Genomic DNA, 23,795 nt, shown 5'->3' on the forward strand with positions numbered 1-23,795 from the left:
AACGTAACCAAACTTGCGATGGCCTAAACACAAGTCACTAACGCTAGTTCAGCCAAATTCCATGTAGGATATGATACAAACCTGCTATTGCTCGCTTTGAGGACGTATCTGGAGAGAATATTCACCCCTCGTGGTTCTCCATTTATTCGAGATATCGACAAGTTCACGGCATCCCTCGACAGCCCATGACCACTTCATCAAAAAACGAGCAGTAGCTTCCCAATTCTCTTTCAAATGCGGCTCTCCCCATAAAATAAGTCCTTTCCCATCTAACACAGATTGGCCGTCGTCTTGCTGCCGATACAGCTGTGAACTTGGTGTTGACACCGGGCCACTCTGACTCTGTGCAGGCAGTGGATGTAAGTATACCAGATCGCCAACAAGATCCTCTAAAAAGTGCTTGTGATTGAACAGATACTGCCGCCTGATGAGATTGTCCCTGAGTTCAGGGAACGGAAGCGTGTCCATCCAGGTAGGATGTGGGTTGTTCATTTGAAGCTGTGTTGGTAAAAGGTCGATTGGCATTGTTCGGCGAGTAGGTCGAAGCACCACGGTTTCGCATCCTATTGAGAAGTCGGGGAGTAGGGGCGGATCTTGAACGGCGCTGATGTAACTTGCCCCGACTCTCACTGCACTTCTGTTATGCATGAGCCCTCGGCATGCGTTGTGGGTGATGAGATGGATCAGAATGTGGTCAGCAGGTAGAGAAGGCCCGGTATCATGGGCTGCTTCGGGCTCTAGAGAAAGCAATGCTCTGCTTGGTATTCTGCGGACCTTGGTTACCTGAGGCTGGAGTAGTTGGGTGGTTCCATGGTCAAGAACATGTCGGTCGTTGGCAGCGGTCTCCGAAGTAAGAACAACGGGCCGAGAAGTCTGCAATGAGGAGCCAAGACTATCATCCAATCGCCAGCGTTGAATCCGAAAAGGGGTTTTTTGAGTCTTGGTATTTGTGTCTTCTTGGTCCTTGATCCGCTGCCCTGATCAATCCATCAGTGAGGAAGACAGCTTACAGTTACAGGCATCTTGCAATCTTACTGCGCGCTCTCTGGTTCAGTCGGTTCTGCAATTTCTTGCGCTCTCTCCGCTCCTCCAAAGTGGGATTTTGACCAGTGGGCACCATCTTTGCAACAAGCCGACATGAGAGGAACATCAGTCCGAGTAACATCAGGACCGGGACTCAACATTTGGGAATTTCCATCATCGCCGCTAGGCGTCATGCGAAGGGCTAAGCCTAAAAAGGCGAAAACTGTCAGCCAGCTTACGAAGTCCCCAACTAGGTCGACTCCGACGCTATGATGGAAAGGGCAAAAACGGTCAGCTAGCTTATAAAGCCTGTAGCTAGGTCAACTCCGACGCTATGATGGAAAGGGCAAAAACGGTCAGCTAGCTTATAAAGCCTGTAACTAGGTCAACTCCAACGCTATGATGGAAAGGGCAACGACGGTCAGCCACGATGCTTCAAGAGTTTAAGTTCCGACGGAGACAGCAACTGTGCAGGAGCGGGCAGAGAACGCGGGGCGCTCGGGGACTCAGAGACACGGGGATAGGAGATAGGGATATAACACTACATAGACAGAATAATGTGTACAGCGTGGATGATGCATCTCCAACCCAAGTATAAAAGCCCTGGGGAACATCCGCTTCTGAGATCTGGCTCCTATACCGATCTACTAGTTCCTTGCCTACATCACCATTCGACTCCAATTCTCAATCGACAGAATAACCAACCATGTCTCGCTACGCAGCAGCCCACGCCAATCCTCAGGGTCCCGGCGACGCCAGACCAACCGCGCTGCAGATCATCAAAGATGAAGGTGTGGAGGGCAAACTGCAAGACAAGGTCATTGTCATCACTGGCACCTCGTCGGGGATTGGAATCGAGACAGTTCGTGCTCTCTCGGTCACTGGAGCTAAACTTTTCTTGACAGCCCGAAATCTCGCCAAAGCTAAGGAAGCCCTAGCCGGCATCTTCGACCCCAGCCGCATGGAGCTTGTCGAGATGGACCAAGAGTCTCTGGACAGTGTCCGTCTCGCAGCCAACAGCATTCTAGCCAAGACAGACAAGATCAATATCCTAGTCAACAATGCCGGAATTATGGCCGTCCAGACCCTTCAGTTTACCAAAGACGGTCACGAGCTGCAGTTCGGCACCAATCACTTGTCTCATTTCTTGTTCTTTGAGCTGCTAAAGCCGGCTCTGCTGGCAGCTACTATGCCGGACTTTCACAGCCGTGTTGTCGTCGTGTCTTCTACCGCACACTTGAGGAATGGCATCAATGCCTCGGACAACTACAACTTCGAAAAGGGCGGATATACTCCTTGGGGAGCCTATGCACAGTCCAAAACTGCCAACATCTACATGGCCAACGAACTGGAGCGGCGATATGGCTCTCAGGGCCTTCACGGGATAAGCCTACACCCTGGTGGGATCATGACTCCTCTCGCAAAGCATCTTCCACAAGCTGAGTTGGAGAGCGCCGGCAACGGCGGGGAGCTCTTTAAGCAATTCAAGAGCCCTGAGCAAGGAGCTGCCACAACTGTCTGGGCGGCAATTGGGAAGCAGTGGGAGGGAAGAGGAGGGAAATATCTTGCAGAGTGCGCTGAGGCGGATCCCTCAGAGGACGAGAGTAACGCTTTTGGCTCGGGGTACGCCAAGCACGCATTCGATCCGGAGGCCGAGGGTCGGCTATGGAGGGACTCTCTGAGGCTTGTCGGGTTATCTTGAAGTCATTTCGACTAGATAGTTGTGATCCGACAGTTAGTTCTAGGCATCCTCATACATACAAGGAGGAAGGCAATCAATTTTTCGTCGACACCAAACGATCGTATGACTGCTGTTCGGCAGTAAACTCGCCGGTCAACGGTGATCCAAGTGAGGAACAGGAACGTGACGGCGACGTTAAGCATTTGTGCACCTTTATTTTCCATCCTGCCAGCTGAATTCGTGTGCTAGCTCGGTTACTGATGGACCCATCCAGCACTGAAACGAGGACGCGGCTATCTCACCCTCTCCTCTGGAGTGGTTAGGGGATCATTCTACGCTCCCTCATGGATAACAGCTCTCCAGCCAGGCAGTCAATGCGTATGATGACAATAGCTTACACCCCTTTTATCCGGCCCTAGTCCTACACACAAGTCTATTACGCCCGGTAGGCCACTGCCCAGAGGGCTCTATGAGCTAAAAATACATGCATCTCGCTATTTGTTGCCTTGGTCTCGCCAAGCCCTTGCAGTTCTTTTCTTATTCTTTCCAGCCTGATCATCGCTTGTCTCCTTGATCCCCGTAGTTGTTAGTAGTAGCAAGTCAACTTGAAGCCCAATTCCTCCAATTGTTCAGTTTCCTATCTTCGGCGGCTGAAGCGGTGCCTGCTTCTGGTTGCACGGGGCAGTCGTTAGTAGGTATAAGTTTATGGACGATAGGTTAGTAGTGATGTTGTTGTCATCTCTGTTCCAGGTGACCTATGGCGATTGCGAACCTAATTGTGGCTCGTACTGCTTCCATGTTCGGTGTCCATTTTTGTCCATCTGATACAGCTTTGCCCCCCAAATGAAAGGAGAGGTTGCCGCGCTTTTCCTCTACACATTGAAGCATCATCTCCTTGCGCTGTGCCATCCATTTTTACACATCGGAAGAGGAAGTGCGCTACTGTTTCTTTTGCTTGCCCGCATGGGCATTCATCGGTCACTGCTGCTCCGATGTGATACAGGTAGCCATTCAGTCGTGCCATCCCGGTTCTGAGTTGTGCTAGCACGCTGGTTTCCTTCCACGGTAGCTGATCGTACAATAGCCGAGTATGTTTACCAGGCAGAGCTGAGTCGACCTTTCTCGAATGTCTGCCAACTCCGTCTGGTAGTTTCCTCTCCCTTCGCAAGTCTGATCTCGTTCGACTGAGAATTGTCGTCTTTGCTTTGCTTGTTCCTATGCGTGGTGTGACGTACGGCTCTGTTGCGTGGCGGGCTGACATCTTGGCTATCCTCTGGATTTTGAGCTCACTGTCAGATGGTAGCCAGATGAGCCTAACTCTATTCATGTCTCCTTTGAGCTTTTCTATAGCATCGTATATCTCCCGAATGTGCCCCTGGCCCGATTGCTGGCGAGGGTTACCTATAGCTTGTGCCGCCGATCTGTTACTCGTCAAAATCACTACAACCCGATACTTCATCTCTGGCAGATATTTGAGACCACGAGCGATGGCTGCTAGTTCGGCGGTGTACGGGTTGTGTTCTTCCGTCGTCCCTAGCGTGACCGAGAAGGTCTCGATGATCTTGCCGGCTCTCGCTAAGGATATAGGGATTCGAACGGTTCCTCCCATGCCGACCAGATCGTTTCTCGCCGAGCTGCTTGTCGCTATTCTTACTGCCCATCCTGCTTTGGCTAACTCTTTGATCTTGTCGTCTTCTTCCCCTTCCTGTCCGCCCAACGTGGCTTGCATGCGTTCTTCCAACGGGGCGAGGGCGAACGGCTGGATGATCTCCATGGTATCTCTCGGTAGCTCTCTGCATACGTCCGCAATGCGCCTAAGCGGAGATATGAATCTCCGGAAAGCTTTGATCCCTCGCAAGAGATTTCGGACCGGATTTGTCCGTGGGGAGGGTGTGTATGTCCACCCAGAGTTTACTTGCTCGTCTCCAAAACCGTTCGTAAATGGTCGCTATGTGAGCTTCCGCCTCAGCTACTGCTGTCGCCACACTTGTGAAGGACCCTATGATCGCCTGCGCTCCTACCCTTTGAACTCCCTGAACGGCATATGCCGACGCCGTCTTGCACGCATGCATCCAGACATTGGAAGCGTAGTCTACCACAGGAGCCACCATGGCTGTAAAGAGCTGCCTCGTTGTCGAGGGGGCCATTCCCTTCAGTCGTTTCAGTTCCATCGCAGCCTCAAGGCCTTACGTCGCTGCCCTTGCAATGTGTTACTTGTAGTGAAGTCGTGAGTCCATGATGACCCCCAGGATCTTGACCTGATCCTTCGGAAAGACTCTCTCACCCTTAATAGTAAATGGTTCTGAGTCTACTCTGCCTGTGTACCTGGTGAAATGTATGATCGCCGTCTTTTCCGCCTCAAACGTCGCACCGCTGCGTCTCTCCCAGTCGAGAGCTTTGTCAATTATTGCTTGTATTCCTCTCCGGTTGCTCTGGGCTGTCGGTCCCGATACCCACGCCGTGTAGTCGTCGACGAAGGCGATGGCACCACCATTCCTATCGATCTGAGTCTGCACTAGATCCGCGTTGAAAAATAGAAACAGTATCGGCGACAAGGGCGAACCCTGCGGGAGTCCTGCTTGTGGTAGAGGTTGGCTTTCGGAACTCTGGCCATTGATTACAATGGTTGCAGTCCGCTCTGAACAAAAGGCATCGATCCAGCGCAAGAGACCCTCTGGGATTCCTCTCGCCTTCATCCGCTGCAGCAACCTCTTTTTGCACACGCCATTGTATGCCCCTTTAACGTCGAAGCTGATCAGACTTACGACATGGCGTGAGCGCCATGCTGAAAAGATATGCTCTTGTAGAAGTATGAGCGCTTGCTCCGCTGATCGTTGCTTCCGCGCACCGAAATGGTTAGTCGGAAGAAGTCCGTAAGTCTCTACCGCGTGGGAGATCCTCTCAGCAACTACCGACTCTAACACCTTACCCAGCGTAGCGAGAAGCGAGATTGGTCTCCACGCTTTCGCAATCGTATAATCATCTTTACCTGGCTTCTTGAGTGGGATGATTCGAGCATGTCTCCACTGGTCTGGTATCACGCCTTCCTCCAGTGATGCCTGGAAGATGGCGAGGACGTCGTGTTTCACTGACGGCCAGAATTGCTTCCAGACGATCGCTGGTAGTCCATCTTCTCCTGGTGCCTTCCATGACTTTGTCGCCCACAGTTGACGTTCCACTTCTTGCAAAGTCAGGTCGGGTATCGTTACTGGGGCTCTCTGTTGTCGCGGTCCTTCGTCTTCGATAGTGTCTGGCAATGGCGGGAAGAACTTGGCTAGCAGTTCTTCGGCTTGCTCTTTATGGCTCGTTGTTGCTGTTCCGTCTGCTTTGACGAGCTGCGGTACTTTCCCAAAAGCTGCCTCATCCCCAGACTTCATGTACTTGGCTGCTTTCCAGATATTATCGTTATCCGCCAGAAACTCCTTCCAATGATTGTTCTTGCGTTGTCGGATGGCATCGTGATACTGCTTCGACGCAGCCTTTGCCGTATTTTCCAGACCTTTAGCATTCTGCCCGCACGCCTTACGGCTCGGGCTCGATTCCTCCAGTATGTGTATATATGCCGCAGCTGTGTGAGATCATGGGTCCACCACCGCTTTGCGTATGGCGACGGTTTGGCTCTGGGTGTCAGTGCTCGGACTGCTTCTAGCACAGCTGACATCAACCTGTCCGTTTTCTGCTGCACCGTGCTTCCCACTGGCCTAACTCTCAGCGTCTCAACAATCCCACTATTGATCTCCTTCCAGGGTGCATTCTTGAACAGAAGTCTTTCTTCCTGTTTCGGTGCCGGGACTGAAATGTCGAACGCCGTCTCTATCGTGCGATGGTCCGACCCGTGCTCCGTACCATGTATCGCGCATTTGATGTTTGTGTCCGCAAGCTCCTCGGACGCCAGAACCAAGTCAATGGTTGTTTCGTAGTCTCCGCTTTGCCATGTCTTTGTGCCCCGGCGAAGGAGGCTCCTAAGCATGAAATCGTTCATTAAGTCAATGATCGGATCCGCCTCGCCCTGTCTCTCCACTGATATATCGTCTCCGCCCCACATCTGGTCGTGGCGGTTAAAGTCGCCAGCAATGACCAGATCTACCGCTCTCCCCGATCTCTGTCTCACCTCTTTAATAGCTTTACGAAGCTTAGCGCATATGTCTTGTAGAGCTTGGGCGTCTCCCCCAGGTACGTAGACAGACGCCGTGAAGACCAGACGATCTGGCAGCCGAACAACCGCTGCCGTCACGTCTGGGGAGTCTATCGGCACCTGCTCGGCTTCCACCTCCTTGTTCACCCAAAGCATACTCCGAATCACCCATCTACCTTCCCTCTCTGTCGTAGGCACCATCTTGACCCTTTTGTGGTGCCCCATCGGTATTGTTAATAGCCTACCCTGAATCCTCCGTGCTTGGGGTTCTTGGATGGCTAATACACCTTCCTTTGTCATCACACTTTCTTGGCATACAAGTGTTAAGAAAGTGGCACTGTCTACACCTAAATCCTTAACAAGTGCACAACAAACGACTCAACCTGCGCTTTGCGCAGTCGCAAGCCGCGGCGATGGCCTCGTTTTCGACGAGCCCGCCCGCTGCCCCAGACCCCTTCGATTTAGGGATCCAGACTCCATCCTCACCACTTATCGCCGCCACCGCTGCTGCAGCTACGGAAGAAGCTGCGCGTGCCAACTCACCATCGATCTCTGAACAACAACCAATCTCTATTATCGAGTCGGCCAATGATCTCGCGCGAGAACACGCGGAAGAGTACAACGCCAAGCTGATGGTCTTTCAAACCTTCTGCGCCAAGTTTGAAGAAGCGGCTCAGCAATTCGCTACCGGACCGCAACGCCGTTTCGCTAGACAACTTGCTGACAGCTTCCTCGGCATCTGGAAACGAGAGCTCTCCGGCTCCGGACCTACGACCCTCAAGCCCAGCTACAGCAGCGTCGCCGCTATCTCGCTTCCCGCTGCCCACACTCGCCCAGCCCACCGCCACCATCAGCAACACCGTCAGCAACAACAGCAGCACCGACAATCCGACCCACCTCATCGCCAAGGGCAACAGCCGACCATCGCCCCACTCCGACAAGATCTCCGTGTCTTCATCCGTCTAGAAGCCGGAGCCCCGGCCAGGGCCCACAGTGGCTATGCCATCCGGACCTTAATCCGGGAGAAACTCGGCGCCGTCTCAGACAAGATCCGACAGGTGTTACAGGTCCGGTCTGGATGGGCCGTCTTGGCTGCCGACTCGGCAACACGCGACTTTCTTGTAGAAAAGCAGGCTGAATGGGCCGCTGAACTGAAACCTATAGCAGTAGAAACGAACAAAGAATGGTTCACCTATGTGGTCTCAGACTTTCCCAAAAGACTGACCGACTTTCACGGTAATGAGGTGGATAGTGACAGCATCGTCAGCGACGAGATAGAAATGCAGACGGGGCTCAAGCCTGTTGACATACGCCCGGCGCGACAATTCTCGGACAACCCTTTGACCAAGGCCCTACTTGTGTCCTTTCTGAAGCCCACAAAGAGATTTTGGTCGCTGTTTGGCAGCAGCATGGCCAGACTTGTCGACAAAACTGACCGGCTAAGACAGTGTGAGACGTGCTGGGGCTTTCACTTTGACCGCAACTGTCATAGACGGCCAGTCTGCCAACGCTGCGGCAAGATCGGCCACTCTACTGATGACTGCGCCGCGCCAGAACAGTGCATTAACTGCTTGGGCCCTCACCTGGCTAACTTTCACAGGTGCCCAGCTCGACCGAAGAAAGTGCGCGGCGTGCTGCGCCGACTTACCAAAGAACAGCGAGGACATGTCCGGACAACGACAGCGAGAAGCACAACCGGAATTGCACCAAGCCCATAACATCACGTATGAACGACAAGGCGAGGATGCCGCATCACAAGAGCAGCCGAGCGTTCGTGCCCCAAGCCCAGCTATATCAGGAGCACCATCGTGCATCATGGTGGCCACAACGCCCCAGGTCGGTTACGAAGCAGAGGAGGAGCCTGAGCATCCCAGGCCGGGCTCACCGCGAAAGCGCCGAATAGTTCTCATCACTCGTCCTCATGACTAGGAATAGACACTCGCAGACACGAAGGAACGACAAGAAGCCGCTCAGGATCTTTCAGGCCAACGTCGGCAAGATCCCCCCGGCCCACGACTGCGCCCTGGCGCTGGCCGACTCGGAACGATATGACATTGTACTCCTGCAGGAGCCGTGGACGACTCATACAGAGACCCGCTTTCTGACCAAAACTCACCCGGCATACGACACATTCACACCAGTCGACATGTGGAACAGCAACGACACTCGGCCTAGAGTGATGACATATGTCAGGCGAGACCCAAGATTTCTCGCCGACCAGATCCGGCCCTTTCAAACTCGCGATATTCTCTGGCTCACGATCAATGGCATGACGATCGTCAACTTCTATCGCCAGAACGACGAGAGGGATTCCCTAAACACGCTGCTTCGCTGGCCTGTTCCGGAGCGCTGCCTCGTTGCTGGCGATTTCAATGCCAGGCATCGTAGTTGGCAGACGGGCCAAGCGACGAACCGCGGCCATGAGGTAGCAGGATGGGCGTCAGAGAATGACCTCAACCTTCTCAACACTCTAGATATCCCGACAAATCCACACGGCAACACGATTGACCTGGCCTTCACCAATATGCCACTGGCCGAAGCTACCGTTGAGGACCATCTCGCCACTAGCTCCGACCACTTCACGCTCAGCTTGACCTTCCTTGACATCAGATCGACTCCGGTACAACCGGCCAAGATCCGAGTTAAGACGGAACACGAGCTTAAACGATTCGTCGAGATTGTAGAACTGGGAGCCACGGAAATCCCCCTCACAGATTCGACCCCTGCGGAGCTGGACGAGCTCGCGTCTTCACTTGTAAGTCTACTAACATCAGCAGCGAAAGCAGCTGGCCGGCCCGCGCGGAAAGGCGGACGCCCAGCCCCCTGGTGGACGGAGGAGTGCGCCTGCGCTGCGGCTGCTTTCCGGGCCATCAGAAGAAGCTACCCTTGCGGCTTCAACCAGGACGTTCAGATCGCCAAAAGAGACTTTCATCGTGTGGTCCGTCGGGCTAAGAGGCAGTATTGGCGTAACCTCATCGACAACTTCTCCAGCAGTAGCGCTGTTTTCAAAGCTGTCCGATGGTTGAAATCCCCTGGAGCCTTTCAGCCCCCGCCCTTGCAGGTTGACAACGTCGTGTACGAAACCCAGATGGACAAAGCCAACGCACTCCGACAGGCTACGCTGGAACGAAGAACTACGGAGGACGACATCGCAAACGCTTGGACACCAGTATCTCCTTCTAGGTTGATTCCTTTCTCGCCCAGGGTCTCGCTAGATGAGGTGCAGTGTGCGACCATCCAGACAGGCAATACATCGCCAGGGTCAGATAACATCACCGTCAATCTTCTCCAAGCCGTATGGCACATCATCGGGACACATGTCCGCCGCTTGTTCGAAGGATGCCTTTCCGCAGGCCATCATCCGAAACCATTCAAGGAGGCGGAGGTGGTCATGATCGCGAAACCGGGGCGAAGAGACCTCACTGAGCCACGGGCATGGCGGCCTATCTCGTTGCTCTCCTGCCTTGGCAAGGGACTAGAGCGACTGATTGCACGCCGCCTAGCCTGGGCAGCCGTTTACTACAGCGTCCTTCACCCGCAACAAGCTGGAGCGCTTCCCAAGAGGTCTACGACAGACCTGGTGACAGCTCTGATCCATGATATCGAAGAAGCGTTTGCACGCAAGAAGGTGGCGACTCTAGTCACGATGGATGTCCAAGGTGCTTTCGACACCGTCATGCGCAACAGGCTCGTCCTGCGCCTTCGTGAGCAAGGCTGGCCTGACCATCTGGCTCGTTGGGCCGGCTCCTTCATGAGCGGCCGGTCTGCTCGTGTCAGGTATCAAGATACTGTCACGCCCTCTTCTCCTCTTCAATGCGGCCTCCCCCAGGGGTCGCCGGTATCGCCAATCCTCTTTCTTCTCTACACTGAACCAATCTACCGACTAGGAAACCCTCAAGGTCGTTTTGGCTATGCAGACGACACGGCCATCCTATCTATAGGCGACACATTAGACGAGACTACCGCCATGGCTTCTAGCTCCATCGACGAGATGGTGCGCTGGGGCGCGGCAAATGGCGTCTCCTTCGACCCAAAGAAGACCGAAGTGATGCACTTCTCCCGCAGTAAGCTCAGGACCGCGCCGGCAGTACGCCACGGCGATGTCGAGAAACATCCCAAATCAGCTCTGCGCTGGCTTGGCATTTGGCTTGATAGCAGGCTATCATTCCGCATCCATGTCGAGAAGTGGGCGGCGAAGGCAAAGGCTGTCGCCTATCACCTGAGGGGACTGACTAACACGATACATGGCCCTCTTCCGAGTGCCGTGCGAGGTGCCGTCAGAGCTTGTGTTGAGCCGGTGCTACTCTACGGATCTGAAGCGTGGTACCCGGGCACTAACAGGCCGCGATGGAGCCAGCCCAACCAAGACATATCATCTAGTAACCAGCATCTCATACAGAGAATGAACAAGGCCTTGAATCAATCCATGAGAGCTATAGTGCCCGTCTGGAAAACGACACCTATTACCATCTTACACAGAGAAAGTGGGATACCGCCAGTCGATCAACTGCTCGAAGCAAGGCGACTCAGGTTCTCCGCATGACTCAAATCACTCGACGACACCCATCCTCTTGTGAGAAGAACGGCGCCACCGCGTCAGCCTACTTACCATGATCTCATCAAACGCAGATACCAAGCACAAGCAGAAAGCAGCTTTAGAACACATCTCCGACGCACAGACGAGCTTCTCGGGCAGTGCGCGCGTCCCAAGCTCATCCAGAAACGGTTCCAAAAAGAACAGATGCCGCCGCTGCAGACAGCATCAAAGAAGACAGCCGAGGCTTTCCTCGGCTGGGCCAAGTCACTCGACCCACTCACCTTGGTCGTCTACTCGGACGGCTCTCTGTCCGAGAAAGGGGTTGCAAGCTATGGCTTCACCATTCACCAGAACGACTTGCCTATCTTTGATGGATCGGGTCGCCTTGGACCTGCTGAGGTCTTTGACGCTGAAGCTACCGGGGCGTTGGAGGGCTTCAAGGCTGCCCTAAACCTGCGAGAATCAGCAACACAAAACATTTTCATCTGCCTAGATAACCTGGCAGCCGCCACGTGCCTGCAAGGCACACCATCCGACTCCTCTCAACACATCTTTCTCGAGTTCCAGGCTCTGGTGACATCGCAGGGAGCCGTCCAGGTCCGTTGGGTACCAGGACATACTGACATCCCTGGCAACGAACAGGCCGACAAACTGGCAAAAGCAGCATCATCACTCCCCGAGCCCGAAGGTGCTCGCTCAACGTTGGCTTACCTACGAAGGATCGCAAGACAAAAACCGAAGGACACATTCAAGGCATGGTGGTCCGCTTCCGCTCCTGAGCAGTACAAGAAACTCAATCTCAAGGCGACTATATGCTGCCCGCCGGAGCTATCACTCCCACGTGTAGCCTTGCACCATCTGCTGGCAGCGAGATCCCTCCATGGAGACTTCGCTGCGTACCACGAGAGATTCGACCACGACGATGCACGCCTGGTCTGCTCATGCGGCCGACGCAAAGCACCGGATCACATCTTCTATTGCAGAAAGGTGCCGCCGCGCCATCGGATGAGACTGGCACCCTCACCGAATGCAGCGGTCAACTTCGCTATAGGAAAAGATTTCACCAAATTTGTCGACTTGTCCAAGAACAGTGCGTTCTTTAGAAAGATCTGCCCTCGCTATTAGGCGACCGTGGCCCGAGACGCACTTGCGACTCTCCTTCCCTCTTTATCTGTTCATATCTCTTTTGTCACACTTCTCTCTCTTACATGTCTTCGGCCAGATGAAGGGCGCTGACTCGCCCTTCACCCGGCCGAGAACATTTGAGGCAGTCTCGAGCTGCCGCGTGCATAGGCTGATCCCAGCTTTCTTGACATCAGGCTTTGAACGGCTGCAATCTAGCAGCCACGCCTGGTCATCCCGTTGACGGGTAACAGGCTCGATACGATGCGCCATGTGTGCCGATGATATGCTGGATAGTGCGTGGTCTGTCGACGCGTTTGTAGAAATTGGATTTCGAGGCATGTAGATAGATCCGATTTTCTCTAGCCCAGCACGTCCTGTGCCCCATTAGGGGACTTTTGGGGCCTCCGGCCCCCCGGACGAAAAATATACATAACATAACATAACATAACATAGCATAACATAACATAAAAGAAGCAACTAGGGCCAATCCTCTTGAAAACAGGTTGCGTAAAGGTGTTAACACGGTATTATTTACTATACAGAATCAGAACGATTCTGTTTAGAGCAGCTATCTGCGTCGTCTCTTACCGTGATTGAAGGAAGAATCTCCTCGTCGCTGTTCCACAGCTCCCATTGACTCCTTCGTCTCCGAATACTCGGTTGTGTCTTCCGTCCACTAGCACGTACTCCTGCCGTTCTCCCCACTCTAAGAATAGCCGACTGGCTGCGTGTCTGATGCCGATTTGGGGTACTGGCTTGTCGACTGTGCCGCTGTCGTTTTTCGGAAACTCGATTCGCAGCTAGGACTGGGGCTTCGAGCGCGACGTCTTGAATTGCTCTCTGAGCTAGAAGATGACTCCGACTGGAGCATGACGAGAGACCTAATAATTGATGGTGAGAGACTGATGTTGGATCATCCGCTCATTTAGATTAGAGAGAGCCAAGCTCAGGTACTTCGGGAGCGTCAGCAGAATTCTGCTTGCACTAACAAAAAAGTGGGTGACGAATCAGAGGCTGCAAAACTGGAGCGTCCCTAAGGCAGATGCGCCCCTATCAATTCTTGATGCGTCCCTATCAATTGCCTAGATCTATCAGGCGAGAAGTTGAAATCTGGCTAATTAGAGTGGGCAGTTTATCCAGATATCGGGATAGACATCAGGATAAGGGAGCCTAACTTTATCCGATATCCGATATCCGATATATACTATATCGGATATAGCATGATAGCAAAGATGATATCAGGATAGCATATCAGGATAGACAAGTCTAAGCAAAAGCTGGAGAACTAGGCAGCCGTGACGGCATTGGGTCCCTGAACATGCCAAAGATATGTAAAAGAACCTGTGTTCTTTATCATTGTTGAAGCAACTCGCCCTTGAATGAAAGACAATGCAAATAACAAAGTCAAAGGGGAGAGGAAAATCTACTCTGTTCATTCTGTCGCCTCCTATTTCCTCTCCACTGGAAATGACATACCTATTTCGCTTTTAACCAAGCCATTAAATCCACGTGTCAGTCCATGAAAGCGATATCTCCGTACTGTCCGTTAAGGATTCGTCTTCCGAACCAAATAGTCCGATGCCCGTACTCTTTGCGTCCATTCACTGAGATAATTAGTTATGTTTCTAACAGTCACTACAAAAGACATGATAAAAGGTTCGGGTAGTAAAGGCGATAAACTGACCTCCAGCTTCCATCGTAAACCTTGCGTGAATCGGAAGAGCCCCATTGTGCCTCTTGTAGCGCTGTCTCAATCACATACGCCGTGATGCTTGTCCCACTTGAGATAATCGGCTTGAGAGGGTCCACTCTTTTCGTTTCGAACAGTTTCGCAAGTTGATCAGATGGTAAGAATGCCTTCGTTTCCGTATCCAGCACCAGGTCGTATGGGATATTTATCGAACCGGGCATGTGTCCTGAGAGTGAGTCTGGCCGTGGCCCCGGATACTTTCCGCTGAAGTCGTCGCTCGATCGTGAATCCAAAATCTGTATGCCCTCTCTACCCTCTTTATTATGGTCCATGACTGCTTCGCGAACTTCTTCATAGGTAGCAATCTTCCCCTTATCTATCGTGGGAACCGGGTAGATGCAGCGCTTGAAGCTAGACATCTCCCCTTGTTCTGTCGGAAGGCCCTGTTCCACCCACAGCCGGAAATTATTGAGGATGTGCACCTTCGGATGGCCAAAAACCTTCAACATCCATCCTACCCGTGGTGCCGAGAAGATACCTAATTCGCTTGTATCGTAGACTACCAGAATGTCCTCTTTGCGAATTCCCAGCCCGCTCATTGAGCTCGCGAGGCCCAGAGCGCTGGGTAGCAGACGAGGAAACGGAGATTCCGTGTCGATAACAATGTCGAGGTCGAAAAAGCGAGCTTCTGGGATCCGTTTCTGGCAGAACGTCTGGATACCGGTGCGACTCTCCTGGTCATTGTCTGGAAACCAGGAGACGCACAAGGGAATAACCCGTGGTTCGAGTGAGGCGGCCGACGATGGACACATCTTAATGGCATTGTGCAACTCCCTCGGACTCGTGAGATAGGATGATATCGAGCGGCGGGGCGATGGCGAATAAAGCCTGCTGTGACAACCAAGGAATGGTCTGAACGTCGGGGGGCTATATCTGCGCAAGCAACCAGTCAGAATAGGGAAACCTGCCGTTACTACCATTGTGTACTGGATCAATTCTCGTCTTCTCAGGCGGTACAAATAGTGGCAGTCAATAATAGAGCGTCAGGGCTGAAGCTGTAGCTTTCGTAGTAGCCATGCAGCAAGGGAAGATACAGTAGGAGCTAGCAAGTGTGTAAAGCATTTTAAAGCGGACATACGAAGAACCCCAGCAGCTTTAGGAATGAACCAAATGGTGCCGTTCATCCTAATGCTGACGCAACAGCGACGTGCTTTGAGCGCTAAAAATCTGGTACTCCCAGAAGCGCATGTCTAACCAAATCCGACTCAATATGTGTGGATGATGACGGTTTGGCTATCCCGAAGTTTTTGGTCATGATAATTTAAGTTACCAGACAATTCAACGGCTACGCCCGGTCTTGTGACAAGGACATTCCAGCTGGGCATTACTACATTTTCGCATCTAAAATCATTGGGGCCTGACTTACCCCAAGTAATTAGCGAAGTCAGCATATTAATCTTTGCAAAACAATGGCCTAGTCTTCTACCTTTCTGATCCTTGACCAGTCCCAACGGTATTTCTAAGCGGTACTTGCGAATCCGACAATCTTGATCAGGCGACAACATCTAAAAAAACTAAAAAAATCTGGCAAAAGGTCCAAAGGCATCGTTTTAATTTTTGACTCATTCGTCTCCTCCATATTGCCGGTGCGGCGATCGAAGGTTTTGCGGCTGATCGTGTGAGAAGCCTTGGACATTCCTCATAAGACCCGAAGAGTTGCAGGTTGAGATCGTGTGACAAACCGCGACGCGTCATGTCGCGTCATACGACGTAGCTCTGGCAATCATTCCCGCTGCCTCCACACTTTTAGCGTTCATACCAATCACAAGATAGGGAAATGGGGGCTACATCCTAACGAGGGATCAAGCCTTGAGCCACGATAACGATAGGACCTACCATCCAGGACCACCTAATAGATGTTAGATACGCGAGTAGGGTTAATATCCAATTAAAATAGGGTTAATTTTCACACTTGAGGATCAATCTAGTCCCCAGGAGCTCGTCCTCCTTCTTCTGTCTCTGTTCTGTCCTTTTAGGTGTTTTCCCCGCTACCCGGTATTGATATATCCAGGGACCCACAAAATACGCGTTTCTTTTATCGAGGCGCTATCACTAATCCAACAATAGATAACGTGGTTGATAAGTAAGTGGGACAGACAAGTAAGCGTGACAGCTTAACCTATACCTTAAAAGCCAGTTTTTAAAAGCTAATATAAAATCCAAACTAAGCCTAAAATAGCTAAAGTTTAAAAGTTATATATTTAACTATATAAAAAAGCTATATTATTAATAGAATAATTATAGTTAATTTATTATTTAAATTATATATAAAAAAGCTTATTTATACTCTTTACACTGTGTAAATAAGCTTTATTATATAAAATAAAATAGCTAAAAATCTACAAAAAATATATTTATATAATCTATAGTTATTTATTTATAAAAATATTTTTTTCGGATTTTTAGCTATTTTATTTAAGGTAGCTAAGTGTTATAGGGTAAGCTATTTTTTGCTGTACAGTATGCTGTCCCACTTGCTTGTCTGTCCCACTTGCTTATCAACCACGTTAACCCCACTTACAAGATAACTAAAATTTCGCTCCGCCGATAGAAAATCCAAATTTTAATTCATGCAAAAAAAAAACACCAAGTCATCAATTAAAAAGCAAAGCTTTAGAGAGAGACCCTAAGAAATTGAATAATTTTTACTCTCTGCGTGGTTTTTTGATTTCCCGACCGCTCTGTATGCGCTAGTAGTACTTAGTTACGACCCTAAAGCCGTTACTTTCGTCCTCTGACCTGGCGCCTACCATCCACAACCCCTCTTTCGGCATAACCCCTCTTTCGGCAAGCAAAATAAAAAAAGCTTCACCAAAACTCATCAACTTCACTTACACAAATATTAGCCAAAATAAATAGCTACTTGGAGGACAATGCCTTTGCTGATTATAGAAATGATTGGAGTTAACGATTGTAGCCCTCTAAGGCTGTGCGGGGTACGCGATGTATGCATACCGTGCTATGGAAATAGTGTTAATTCGATCATCAAGTTCTTCACCGCTCTTTTCTGTGTTATTTGGCCTTTATCTGCGACAACATATGAAAATGCCTAGGTCAAGACTTCGATGGAAATACACAGAGGAAGACATGGCAGAGGCCATATTGGATGTTACTGATAATGTCAGATACAGGGGTCTATTGTGTGTATTCCACTCTCTGTCCGATAGTTGGGTTGGAACCCTATTTCTATCTGTTCAGTAATGACCTATCTAAGAGGTTGTTACAGAGCTGAGACAGCTCTCTGACCGGTAGTTCGGTCAGCCAATTAGCCGGTCTCATTTTCACCAGTATTCAACAGATAACGTACATGATAAGCGAGTGTCTCAGACAAGCGAGTGTCTCACTATACTGTGCTACCTAAAAACAGCTTACCCTATAACACTTTTTTAGCTAAAATAAAATAATAGAAAATATTAAAAACTATAGTTTTAAGTAGTATAGCTTTTAAAACTAAGATATTATTTTTTAGATTTTTTTAAATATTATATTATATAAAAAACCTGCTAAAATACAGTATAAATAGATTTTCTTTAATAACTCTATAAATAATTTAGCTATAATTCTCTTATAAAGTATATAGCTTTCTTATATAGTTAGAAGTAAGTTATACAGCTTTTAGCTTTTTTAGACTTAGCCTGAATTCTATATAAGCATTGAAAAGTCAGCTTTTTAGGTGTAAAGTGACGTGAGACACTTGCTTGTCTGAGACACTCGCTTATCATGTACGTTAATGGTTTTTCACCTCCTCAAGCCGCTCATAGACGGGGAGTGCCTCGGAGCACTCTAATCGACAGACTTAACGGCCGCGGGGCCGTGAAAGAGCAGGTCCACCCTTATCGACGCTTGTCCAAGAGCCAAGAGGATAGGCTCGCTTTCTGGATACCATCCAGGACCACCTAGTGGGCACCCCCACCTAATGGACCACCAAAATTTCAATCTTCCCATACAAACTCCGAATTTTCAAGTACATCGCATTCAGCCAAGAACGTAGATACTCGCAAACCTATACCAATGTTGTATAGCAGTTTTCGTGACATTTTCATATCGGCTTGACTTTTCCCCGTTCCGCCTTGTGGCCTAGTTCTCTAGCACTTTGAATTCTTTCGCATTTCTCCTCATCTACCCCACGCGACTCCATCCACTTGAGCCGAATTTTCACCTAATTTTCTTGTCGGAACTCCTTTCGCAATGGTTCGCCGTGTTTATACCGAAGATGACGTAGCTGAGGCTATACTCGATATTACTGATAGAGGCCTGTCACAGACGGGGGCGGCCCAGAAACGTGGAGTGCCTCGGTCGACCCTTTCTGGGCGACTTTCCGGTCAAGCGAGCAGGAATGAACGGATCCAGGCCCACCAGCGTATATCAAAGAGCCAGGAGGAGACACTCCTTCGTTGGGTGCTGCGACAAGAGTCTCTGGGCTATGCTCTATCGCACAGCCAGCTCCGCGCCTGTGTCGAGGCCATCCTCAAACAACAAGGCGATAACAAGCCTCTGGGTAAGCACTGGACTACGAGATTCGTCAAACGTCACCTACAACTATCTACCAAGCTTGGAAAACGTCAGGAAGCCGCCAGATTTGACGGATTTACTCCGAAGGCGGTCAATTGGTACTTCGATATCCGGGAGGATGAGTACGGCTGGATCAAGCCTGAGAACACGGTTAACGTGGACGAGGGCGGTATAATGGTGGGTTTCGGTAAGTCTTCTACAAGTGCTCTATGGGTTTTTATAGGGCATAGCTAATTGATTGTCCATGAGGCCTGGACAGCCTCGTAATCGGGAGCTCTGACCCGAAGAAGAAGGCGATGTTGAAAGGCGTTCAGTCGCGCACGTGGACCTCGTTTATTGAGGCTGTCACTGCAACTGGCCGCTCTTTAAAACCGGGAATTATCTTTAAAGGGAAAGAGCTGCAGAAACAGTGGTTTCTGAACGAATTCGAATTAATAGCGGACTGGCACTACATCACATCCCCGAACGGCTGGACCGACAACCATATAGCTCTCGAATGGTTGAAAGACGTCTATCTACCCCAAACGGAGCCTCGTGATGCGTCGGATGCGAGACTTATTATCCTTGACGGCCACGGGAGCCATGCGCAGGTAAGCATTTTGGTGTTTTCGCCGCAGAGTTACCCGCTATAGGACCATTAACAAGCAGTCAGGACGAGTGGATGGCGACGTGCTTTCTGAACAACGTCTACTGCTGTTACCTACCAGCACATTGTTCCCATGGTTTGCAGCCATTAGATAATGGAATTTTTAATGTTATAAAAGGTGCGTATCGGAAAGAACTCCAAAAGCTGGCTAGTTTGATCGATTCAAGCCGGTTGACAAAGTCAACTTTATTCGGGCATACGCGAAAGCGAGGGAAGCGGGCATGAGGAAGAAGATTATCTTATCCGGCTGGAGGTTTACTGGAAATTGGCCAATAAATCGTTACAAAGCTCTAGCACATCCAGAAATTCAACCGGACAAAGAAAAACTGCTGGAAGAGTTCAAGACGCCGAGCCCTCCTCAACTGCACTCAGATGATACGCCGAAAACGAGCCGGCAAGTGAGGGAAATGGCCAAGCACCGAAGTCGTCCGACCAGGCAGAAGTACAGTAAGATTGCAAAGGGGCTGGAAGGTTTAGAGATGAAGGTTGCCGTTCAGAATGCGCGGATTACTGGCCTCGAGGAGCAGATGGCCCAGGTGCGGCGAGGGAAGAAAAGAAAGGCGGTACCAATCCCAAATAGACGATTCATAGGTCTGGTGGCGAATCTAGTGGCTGGAGAAGCTTTTCCTGACTCAAAAGAGGTAGTAATGGAGATGGTTGTGGATGAGGAGGCTGAGTCGGTAATTGAACTGGGCGTCAGGTCAGAGGATGAAAGTGATGACTTTATGGTCGTAGCAAAGCGCTGCCAGTGCACACGGAGCGGTCGGGAGGTCAAAAACCACAGACAGTAAAAGTTGGGCAATTTTCTAGAAACTTTCTCCAAAGCCTCATTTATTAATTGAGAATCGGGCCTATTTTTGTGGACATCAAAATTTGGATTTTGTATGGCGAGCGAAATTTTGGTTATGCATTAGGTGGAGTTATGCGTTAGGTGGTCCTGGGTGGTATCGAGAAGGCAACTAGGTTGAGCTGGTGATATTGCAGGTGTGAGTTTCCCACAAGCCACGTAGGGAGCCAAACAACTAGCCTACGCAATCTCAAATTTCACCTTCGAAAGCCCGATGGGTTCACCTGAACAGATCCAGTGTAGTCATGGGGTCCCTTACTTGAGTAGTCATTCGATACCAGTGCCGCATATCAGACAGTAGGCCTTCTCCGTCCAGGACTTCTCGCCGCCCGTTACGTTTTCGCGTAAGTCACGAATCTCCCACGCTGTAGGCCCTTCTTGCATCTTGAGGTTAGCCTCAAAGAGTCCTGCGTACGGCTTATAATCCCCAGTCTTCTTCTTGCGGCCCCGCTTGGCTGACCCCTTGGCTGGTGCGGCAGTGATAGATCTCGATGGCGTTGGTCTAGGCGTTGAGCTTTTGGTCTCTAGAGGTGTTTCTCGAACAACCTCCTTTACGTGTACATTATCTTGAGTCTCTCCAGAGCGGACATCGATCGTGGGCTGGGTCTCTTTCTCCTCGGCATCGGTTGGTGATAGAGGACGGGTAGCTTTGGCCTTTTCCTCATTCAAAATCGCAGCCTCGGTTCGATGAGGCTTGTCGGTGCCGAGTCGTCCATAAACTTGCATAAGAACATCATGAGTCAAACATTCGTGATGCATCCATTGCCCACACTCCGAGCTCGTGCATCCTATGAGCATCTTATCGGGGTTCGCGGGGGCTTCACATTTGCATATGATGCCAACGGACTGTACAAATATTAGTGAACGCGAAGGTAAGGGGAGCTATCGCGCAACATACCGAAAGTTGTGGTTTGCGGCAGTCGTATGCTTGACGCCAATAAAGCGCGCCTTGGATTTCCTCGTCATCTGACTCAATCCATTGGTTGACGATTGCGGGTGCTGTTACACTGACGACGTTGATGATATCCACTGAAGTAATCGGTTAGTTGCGTTGCAGGACGATATTGCTAAGCATTCTAGAACGTACTGTGGTTGGAGGCGATCAGTTCGTTAGTACCATGATACGGCTGGCGGCCTTGAACTGTCTTGTTGCGGTCGATGGTACCAGGAGGCAGTTCGTCGGGCCAGTACATCCAGTAAACGCGTGCATAAACATGGTGCTCATCGGAAGCGCGAATCTCGAGGATGCGCGCAACCCACTCATCATTAGACTTTTTGTAACCACCTTTGCCATTATTTGTGGCCTTTTGGTGCTCGACGGTTGACTCGTTGGCAACATAGACGAAGCCCTCGCTGTAGTACTTGATGCTGTTAACTGCCAAGAATTAGCCATAAGCCCCTCACAGTTTGGAAGACGCCGGGATTCGTCGGATACTTACGGACGAAGCTGTTGTAGCGCGTCATATCTTGCCATCGCTTTCCAGGTTCGACTGTATAATACAGGTCCATAGTGTCGAGGGTTTTGAAGCTGCCTGTGGGAGAGAAAGGAGAGATTTGAATCTGAACTCGTTTGTCGTCATCTTGACCGTCGCGCTTCCGCTTCTTGTTCTTATGACGACCCTGATCTGCTCGCGATGGGTCAGGCGCGTAAGAAATTGTAAAAGGACACTCTGCGCGATTCTCCTCCCCGACGGAGCGCGAGCGCTTTCGATTGCTCATTGTGGCGTTTTGATGCGGTTGAGTATGCCCGTGTCGGGAGTGGAGAGAAGGAGGGGCTTCCAGAGGCAAACAAAGAGTCGCGCGATGAAAGGGCGAAGACAAAGAATGAGAGATAATGGAAGGATGAAGAGATGATTGTTTGTGTTTAGTATAGTAAATTTGCGATGTCGCGTTATGGCTGAGCCTAGCCCCGGTTGTCTTTGGCCCTGCGATGTCGTGTGCGCGCTTATCCCTATGTCATCAAATAACGATCTACGATTGGTCAAGAACAGCCCTGAAGTGGGGTTTGTTCATGTTAGATTGGCGGCTGGGAATTGTTAGATACGCGAGTAGGGTTAATATCCAATTAAAATAGGGTTAATTTTCACACTTGAGGATCAATCTAGTCCCCAGGAGCTTCTGTCTCTGTTCTGTCCTTTTTTTGGTGTTTTCCCCGCTACTCGGTATTGATATATCCGGGGACCCACAAAATACATGTTTCTTTTATCGAGGCGCTATCACTAATCAAACAGGAATGGGCCCCACTTTCCTTTATCACGATATTATTCTTGTATCCAGAAAAGAAGGGGGAACTGAACCAACCCCTCCCTGACAGATCGAACAAAGAATCAAGTCGACAATCAATAACATCTGTCACGAGCCCTGATTCTCTCATGTGTCTCATTGGATATGTGTATGTTCTTGGTTGAGTTTCTTCCCTGCTCTGGGTCCCATATACATATTTATACCTGGGTCCGACTGGAGTATCACTGCTATAACGATCGCACGCCCCATTATGTAAGGGACAACAAACCACTAGTATCCTTATAACCGGGAGGCATTCAATCTAGCGCCTCCTGCAATGCATATTGACGTCAACCTAATATCATCACGCTTCACAGCATGTAACTCCAAAGTTGGGAGATAAAGAGTGACGCAGAGATTGTGGTGAAGTGGTTGTATTAGGGCTTACAGTGGAGGGCGGGTTATAGCCATCGATCTGTCAAACAACGGACCTCAACACTGACCCGCAACCCCCGGACTCAGTGACTCCAACGCGTCTAAGTACGCGCCTATTTTTCCCTCCTGATCCCTTTCCATTGAGCACCCATCGCTCTCTATATTGTACACAATGGTTCCACGAGCACCCTAGGTATTATTCGCAAGCGATTTGAGTCAAATCCTCTACCAAATTAGGGTTGCGGGGTCAACAAATTGCGCCCTTATCGCTTTAGTCGAAGCCGAGTCGCTGATTGGTGCTTGGGTTTAACTAGCGCCGACTTGAGGTGTGGTTATGCAGCATACAGTGGCTCATGAGTAGGAACGTAAGCATAATAACTGTTGCACATTACGTGTATTCGGTCCTTTGATGCAGATTTGTGTATTCATCTTGTGATGTGTTAAAATCTGTCCCTGACTGTTTCCATACGCAATCTTGAAATCCCTGACCTACACGTGACATCCCAGCTATGCCTTCCATTCAACAGTAACGTCTACTATTTTAGTATATCTAGTCGCAGAGAATAACCATATGAGATAAATTAATCAGTAATATTATGGAGGGTGATATTCAATTGAACGAGCAATACCAGATGCTGCTCTGGCGGCTTTATAAGGCAGCTATTCAACCACAGCTGAAAGGTAACCTGCCGAGGGATATCAGAGACTACTATAACGCGATGGAGCTAGCTGGCCTAAAACTCTCTGCATTACCGGCCGGTTTCGACAGTTTCTGTAGCTCTTAGGGGAAAGAGAAAACAACCTCGGTCTAACGTACATGATAAGCGAGTGGATCAGATAAGCGAGCAGATCATCCCACTTTTCACCTTAAAGGCTAATTT

The 23,795-nt window shown here is 50.2% G+C and overlaps 4 protein-coding genes across 4 annotated transcripts; 1 reads left to right on the forward strand and 3 right to left on the reverse strand.

Annotated features, from left to right (window-relative positions):
* Positions 1-84: 84 nt before the first annotated feature.
* On the reverse strand, positions 85-1,120 carry FOBCDRAFT_276826 (uncharacterized protein; the record flags this gene model as incomplete). The annotated part of the gene is made up of 2 exons (XM_059611526.1): positions 85-977; positions 1,036-1,120. The coding sequence occupies 2 exons, from the start codon at positions 1,118-1,120 to the stop codon at positions 85-87; spliced, it is 978 nt and encodes a 325-aa protein (XP_059467545.1).
* Positions 1,121-1,729: 609 nt separating this feature from the next.
* Positions 1,730-2,725, forward strand: FOBCDRAFT_204198 (uncharacterized protein; the record flags this gene model as incomplete). The annotated part of the gene is made up of 1 exon (XM_054705729.1): positions 1,730-2,725. The coding sequence occupies one exon, from the start codon at positions 1,730-1,732 to the stop codon at positions 2,723-2,725; it is 996 nt and encodes a 331-aa protein (XP_054561704.1).
* An 11,274-nt stretch (positions 2,726-13,999) lies between these two features.
* FOBCDRAFT_295943 (Rhodanese-like domain-containing protein) lies at positions 14,000-15,171 on the reverse strand (the record flags this gene model as incomplete). Its single annotated transcript, XM_054705731.2, has 2 exons — positions 14,000-14,105; positions 14,186-15,171. The coding sequence occupies 2 exons, from the start codon at positions 15,169-15,171 to the stop codon at positions 14,048-14,050; spliced, it is 1,044 nt and encodes a 347-aa protein (XP_054561706.2). The 3' UTR covers positions 14,000-14,047.
* A 5,246-nt stretch (positions 15,172-20,417) lies between these two features.
* FOBCDRAFT_295950 (uncharacterized protein) lies at positions 20,418-22,024 on the reverse strand. Its single transcript, XM_054705732.2, has 4 exons — positions 21,696-22,024; positions 21,344-21,631; positions 21,155-21,285; positions 20,418-21,102 (listed from the first exon to the last, which is right to left on the reverse strand). Exons 1-4 carry the CDS (start codon positions 21,973-21,975, stop codon positions 20,524-20,526), a joined length of 1,278 nt encoding a protein of 425 aa, XP_054561707.1. The 5' UTR covers positions 21,976-22,024; the 3' UTR covers positions 20,418-20,523.
* Positions 22,025-23,795: the final 1,771 nt, after the last annotated feature.

The sequence above is a fragment of the Fusarium oxysporum genome, chromosome VII (assembly GCF_013085055.1).
Source record: "Fusarium oxysporum Fo47 chromosome VII, complete sequence".
NCBI classification, from domain to species: domain Eukaryota; kingdom Fungi; phylum Ascomycota; class Sordariomycetes; order Hypocreales; family Nectriaceae; genus Fusarium; species Fusarium oxysporum.